The sequence below is a fragment of the Eimeria mitis genome, genomic scaffold (assembly GCF_000499745.2).
Source record: "Eimeria mitis Houghton genomic scaffold, Emh_scaff136, whole genome shotgun sequence".
Classification (NCBI taxonomy): domain Eukaryota; phylum Apicomplexa; class Conoidasida; order Eucoccidiorida; family Eimeriidae; genus Eimeria; species Eimeria mitis.
This window is the reverse complement of record NW_024013434.1, coordinates 26,682-32,759: the sequence shown is the minus strand read 5'-3', so window position 1 is coordinate 32,759 and position 6,078 is coordinate 26,682. Positions and strand designations below refer to the sequence as shown.

General features: G+C 51.3%; 1 protein-coding gene across 1 annotated transcript; it reads left to right on the top strand.

Moving 5' to 3' along the window:
- Window positions 1-2,521: 2,521 nt before the first annotated feature.
- EMH_0095120 (cyclin, putative) lies at window positions 2,522-5,522 on the top strand (the record flags this gene model as incomplete). Its single annotated transcript, XM_038022267.1, has 6 exons — window positions 2,522-2,746; window positions 3,247-3,411; window positions 3,750-3,862; window positions 4,012-4,574; window positions 4,748-4,930; window positions 5,173-5,522. 6 exons carry the CDS (start codon window positions 2,522-2,524, stop codon window positions 5,520-5,522), a joined length of 1,599 nt encoding a protein of 532 aa, XP_037878121.1.
- Between the last annotated feature and the right edge of the window lie 556 nt (window positions 5,523-6,078).

The window sequence follows — 6,078 nt, the reverse complement described above, 5'->3', positions numbered from 1 at the left end:
CCGTTCGTATTGGTCCTAATCCGGCTCTGGCCTGCGTATAAAATACCCTAATATGAGATATCCACCTTTTGGTGTTTGGCTTAGGCGCCAGCAGCTGGGAGAAACACATACGTCGCTTCTCTTGGCGCTGAAGAGCGTGGGCTGTGCTGTCAACAGTGATGCTCAATTTTTCGACGCGTTGCGTGTGAGCTTTCCGTTTTCTTAGAAGGTGTGCGACATTCACGTGTAGCTCTCAGTGGGAGGCATCTCGCGCTTGAAACCAGCCAAACACGAATGCAAGTCCCTTAAAAAGGATTTCTTCTGTAGCATATTACGCAACTCAGCGCCCGCTCATCAGGGCGCGTACCCCTTCATTACAGCTAATTACCAAGAATGGTCGTTTAGCCCGCCGTCATCCTTTGTTTGGCAGCTGCTACAGACGAAGAGCACTAAAGAGTTTTGCTAAACTACAGGAAGTACGATGGTGAACGTGGAGGGCGAGAGCCTAGCCATTCTACTGCATATTCCTATGGGCGCCCAAAAGTTGCACAATGGACGTCAGGAGTGCATCTTTAGAGACACACAGTAGTATTCCACGACATTCTGGAGTTTTTACGTCGCGTCCATGAAAAGTTATACTGTTGCTTAGTGAGTATGTCGACTGCCCCGTGTTAGTGGCTGCGCATGCTCAAGCTCCTACTTGTCTCAAGCCGTTCACAACGGGGAATATAGTGAGAATCATCCAGGAGGTATCCCTTTCTGATATAACTGCCCAATGCAGTCACGATGCAGTGGGCTCTTAAGTCCCCAGTATGCCCGCTTTTAATGGAGAACTTATGTCCCAAACCGTGCAGGCGGCCTTTCTATTTCCTGCAGCCTCGGTAGCCTGACTTGCCGGTGCTGAGTGTGTTGAGGCTGGGAGAGAACCACTGTAAAGTGCAGCTTTACTTTGAAGTGAACCGATATAAGAATATAAGGGTATACGAAAGCTTGTAGCTTTTAGCTTGAGACTGAGCTCTGATCTTGGGCCGTGCTACTTAGCGATAGAGTCAAATACTTAAGATATGAGTTTACAAGAAGCATTGATTTCCCCTCCAGTCTCCAGACATCCTGGGAAGGATGAGCTGCACCACGCCTTGCTACAACAACCACTGCAAGGAAACATCCAAGGAGAACCGGTCCTCCTTTGCTGCATGTGCAGACATAGGATACGCCTGTAAAATGCCTGATACGCCCTCAGACCGTTTACAGATTCTGTACCGAGAGTCCTCGGCCTTATCCGGAGGCTTCATGCCGTGAGTTGCAATGCACCCCGCAGCAAGCCAAGCTGCAACATGCACGCACAATCAAACCATATTGCTGCATACGCCAACACTATAAACAGTAGCTGACCACCTACTTCGCCCTCAGTGGCCAACCTTCCCGCAAGCAGGAATACGCACACCAACTCCGCAAGGACAAATCAGATATACTATGACCCAGGCGACGCTAACGAGTGTCCTAAGAGCCTTAGCGCCTTTCCAAAAAGTGTAGAAACACAGAAGGCAACTAGTAAGCAAATGCTTGGCCCCCGCTAGCTGGCGTACCCAGACGGCACGCAAACAGCTCCCTTGAACAGACGCTAGTGCAACCGGGACCCCGAGGAGCGCGAGCGTTACGAGGCCAGATCGTGTTTCAGCTGTAGCTTTTTGGATAGATGCTGCAGAAAGGGTGCATATTGTACTTCACTCTTCGGCCCTACGTACGGTGAAATAAACCGTTGACTCAAGGAGGCAACAGCACCATTGCAGTTGCTGGGGCTGCTGCAGCAGCAGCAGCAGCAGAAAGAGTTCCAGCAGCAGCTCACGTCCCTGTGAAGTAAAAGCCATATTTATTGGCGAAAAGTACTTTTATCCTCTGCCTTTGTTGCCTCTGGGCCGGAGCAAGCCCCCTTCGCTTGGGAAGTTGCATGCGCGCATGCAGAACATGCCTGTGTGGCTTGTGAGCGATGAGGCAACTAGTAAAGAGAGTCGACTTATTTGTTTCTTATTGTACCGTCAACCCCACTTTATATCGTTACAGCCTGCAAACAAAGTTGGGGCGTATGAATACTCAACGCCCTCGTCGTGTTTGCCCCCATTGAATATAGGCGAGAGCCTCTGTATTCCACTTTTCGCTCTCCTGTGCTTGTCATAGATTTTGCCTTTGAGACACTCTCTTCCCTTTTTTTTCATTTTTGTCAGACTGCAACCCCCTGCATTACTTGGAGTCTACGCCTCCCAGTCCTGTGTTGTTCAGATTCGTTCGTGTCGTGCAGTTGTCGCCTTGTGTCTTTATTTCGACAGTTATTGCTTTTGCCTCCTCTTCCTGACGCTGGCATCTGAAAGGAGACGTCCGCGCATCTGGAGGGAGCAGCCTCGGCTGCTGCTGCGGCTGCTGCTGCTGCTTTTGCCGGCGCTGTATCTCGCAGGCTGCTGCAGTAGCTACTCCTGGTGTTGCGGGCCGCCCTGCGCCTGCAGCCTTTGCAGCCGTTGCTGATGTTGCTGCGGTGAATTTTTCGAGGATGGCAACGCAAATTGTATTGGTGCCACGGAAGCTGCAGCAGCGGACTCCTTCGATCCGCGACGGTTTGTCTCGGGAGTTGGAAATATCTCAGCGCATTTATGGCTGTCACCTCATCCAGAGGGCCGGGGTTCTGTTGCGCCTGGAAGCAGTCACAGTGGCCAGTGCACAAACAATTCTTCATCGCTTCTACTACAGAAAGAGCCTCAAGAAGTTCGACGTCAGGGTCAGTGGGGTTGTTGGACTACCGATGCTGATGCCGGTGCTGATGTTGCTGTTACCTGTAATTAACTAAGCATCTCATATCTTTTGAAGATGATTGACACGGCAATGGGTTGAGGTGTATTGGCTGCTAGGCTCTCTAGTGAACGTCTAGCACTATATTTTTGCTCCTGTGTCGCCCCCCGGTTCCTCTTCCCCCTATTCTACTTTGCATCGTGGTTGTACATTAATTTTAGATTTATTCTTCCAGCAGCAGCGACTGTGTCAAGTGCATGCCGCAAATCGGAGCAGCAGGCGCACGTAGGGTTTATAACACTGCTGCTGGCGCTCCTGACATGTCTTGCTTGCCCCGTCACCTGCCACATGTGAAAGGGGATGCAGAAATGTTTTCTGGTAATTTGTACGTAACGAATTAAGGTTATTTGTTTCTATGGCGTGTTTTATCCCGTGCATCTATAGCTCTTCGCTGTCTGTTAATCTGTGCTGCTGTTGCTGCTGCTACAGCTGGTAGCCACTTCATCTCTGCTGCTCGCCTGCAAACTGGAAGAGGATCCGCGGCGAGTGAGAAGTTTGATTGATATTGTACAACTCCTTGCAAAAGCAGAGGACGCAAATGTTCAAATCACACAGGACAATCTGGACCAGCTTCTCATCGATCACGACTCTCCGGTTCGCCAACAGCTGTTGCTGCGTGTGCCGCTGCAACTGTGCCTCCTGCTTCCTTTGCTGCTTTTGTTTACTGATTCAGTTGATGCTTTCGCTGCTGCTCGTGCTTGGTGGTGCCGGTGTTGTTGCTAATAGTATGGTTCCCGCTGCTGTCACTGCTGCTGAAGCTTGTTCGATAGTTGGGTCTGTATGCTGGCGCTGTGTTGTGCTTGTAGTCTTAGTTCTATATGGGTGCAATTTTTGTTCGGGGTGAGCTTCTGCAGGAATTTGAAATGATACGGGCGGAGACTTTTCGTTGCGAGCGATACATCTTGAGGGAATTAGGGTTTATGGTCTCCCAGACTCTAGTGCACCCGCACCGCTACATCCTGCAATATATACACGCACTGTGTAAAGGAGACTATATACCAACAAACAGATTGTCTCAGATCGCATGGGGTTACCTTAACGACAGGTCAGTTGCTGCTGCTGCTTTTACTGCTGGTATCCCTGCGGCTTCTGGTACGATGTGGCGACAGCGGTTGTTTTTTAGAGGCATGGCCTTCATCACGCTTGTGCTTTTCGTTGTATTTCGGTGGAGTTTATGGTTTGGTTTTTCTGCAGTATGCGGACGACGTTGTGCTGCGAAGTACAGCCTGCAGTAGTGGCAGTGGGGAGTATATTTTTGGCTGCTTGTGACCTTAATATCCATTTGGCGAAGGAGACTGGATGGTACGAACTCTTTGACGTTACATGGGAGGATGTTCTCAAGGTGTGCACCCGCATTCTTTCCCTTTACAAGAGGGCCCCTCCGAAGTACACGAAACTGGCGGAGACTAGGACCCCACCGCCACCCAAGCTGGAGCCCACGACAGACACGAAGACAGATAAATCGGAAGACAACTCTCTTGCAGCAACAGCGCCACCCCCAGCTGCCGCTGGAACCGAACAAACAGCAGAAGGAGTGACCACTGCAGCATCAGGAGCAGTTGCAGCGGGAACAACAGCAGCGGGGGCACGATCGAGCGGTGCAACACAGGTCGCGACGGATAAAACGGAAGAGGTGGAGATGCAACTTGACTCCCATGATCAAGGCGAGAAGCAAGAGACTAAAGAAGAAAGAACAGCTGCAAGAGAATCAGACACTAGGGGGGAGGAGGAGATGGCGCAACAGAGACAAACAGGTGGTGCGTAAAATGAAAGGGCATTGCTTATCAGCGACAGGCCGCATTTTGTATGCTGTGCACGCACAACATGGAGCCCTCACTGTGTATATAGCCTAGAATTTTGAGCCCATATATATGCAGCGCAGAAAGCAGCGGTTGTGTCGCGCTGTGCTTGTTTGCTTTTCGTTGAGCAGTTCCGGAGGCGCTCCACCCCGCATCAGGGAGCTCTCGAGAGGGATTTAACAACCACAGACTTGAGAACCGTGAGGTGCCCTCCGCTGACAGGCGGTCTGCTAAAGAGGAGAGGGGCCTGCGGGAGTCTCTGCAGGACTCACGGGAAGCTCGCCACAGGACCAGAGCTGCCGACAGCTATCGAAGTACGAAGCTGGATGTTTGTGCTCAGACTTGCTTACATTGCCTTCCAAAAGCGTACAAATGCACAGCTGTTCCCATGCAGACAGTTGTTTGCTTCTCTGGATTGACGTCAGTGACTGGCTGTCTGCTTGCTTGTCCAGCGTTTTGCCGGCAAAGTGGCACAGCACGTTGAAATACGTACCGCCCATCTTTTTGTTTACGCTTACTAATTGCTTCCTTCTGAAGTTGTGTGTTCCTCTGCCAGATGGACATCGGGGAGGGCGGGATGAAGGTCGTGACCCTTCAAATCCGCGCCGTGGGGACTACCGGGAGAGCCCTCTGCACTATTCATCTTCCTCACGAGATGGCAAGTGGGAGCGGTTTGGTCATCGGGACAGGTACGAAGCCCATTCTGGGTCTTTCAGAGACAGAGAAAGGAGGCGGTACCCAGAGAGCAGTGCTTCTTTCGGATCCCCCCGAAGTCGAGGGGATATAGACGGGGGAAGAGGGGGGGGCAGACCCTCAGCGAAGAGGCCTTCGCGCCGCGACTCGCCGGCAAGAAGTTCCCACAGGCCTCTCAAGTTATCCGCTGGCAGCGACTCGAAGCGCATCTGAATCGCTGCGTTGCTGCTGCAGCAGCCGCTGCTCTTGCTGCAGCTACTGCTGCTCTTTCTGCAGCTGCAGTTGCTCAGTACACGTAAAACCTGTCCACTAAGAACGAAGCCCACCGTTTGGTTGTTTTACCTGCGCTGTTTTTGCCCCTGTTTCCGCTGAAGGGAAGGCAGCACCGCGCAGAAGAAGACCATCGATAAGCCCTCCATCCGCAAAAGCCACTTATGTGCGACGTGCTGCGCTCCTGACCTTTTTAGTTTGTTGGCGTCTGCCTACGCTCTAATGTTTTTTGCAAGCACATACTTGCAGGGAGTTTCCTACTCGCAGCCCCCTATGCTTAGCTACAAGTTGCTGGTATGCAGCTTGCATGCCCATGGGGTGTATGGACAGCTTGGGCAAATTCATTGCAAGTTTGATTGAGTTGTGCATAGGCGCTCAGGAACAAGGCTAGGACGGAATCGTTTGATGTTCAACATTTACGAATAGTTATTTCGTGTATCAGAAAAAGAAGCGGGTTGTCAAAACGCAAGTGTTTCTTAGCTCGTTTCTTTCTCGCAGT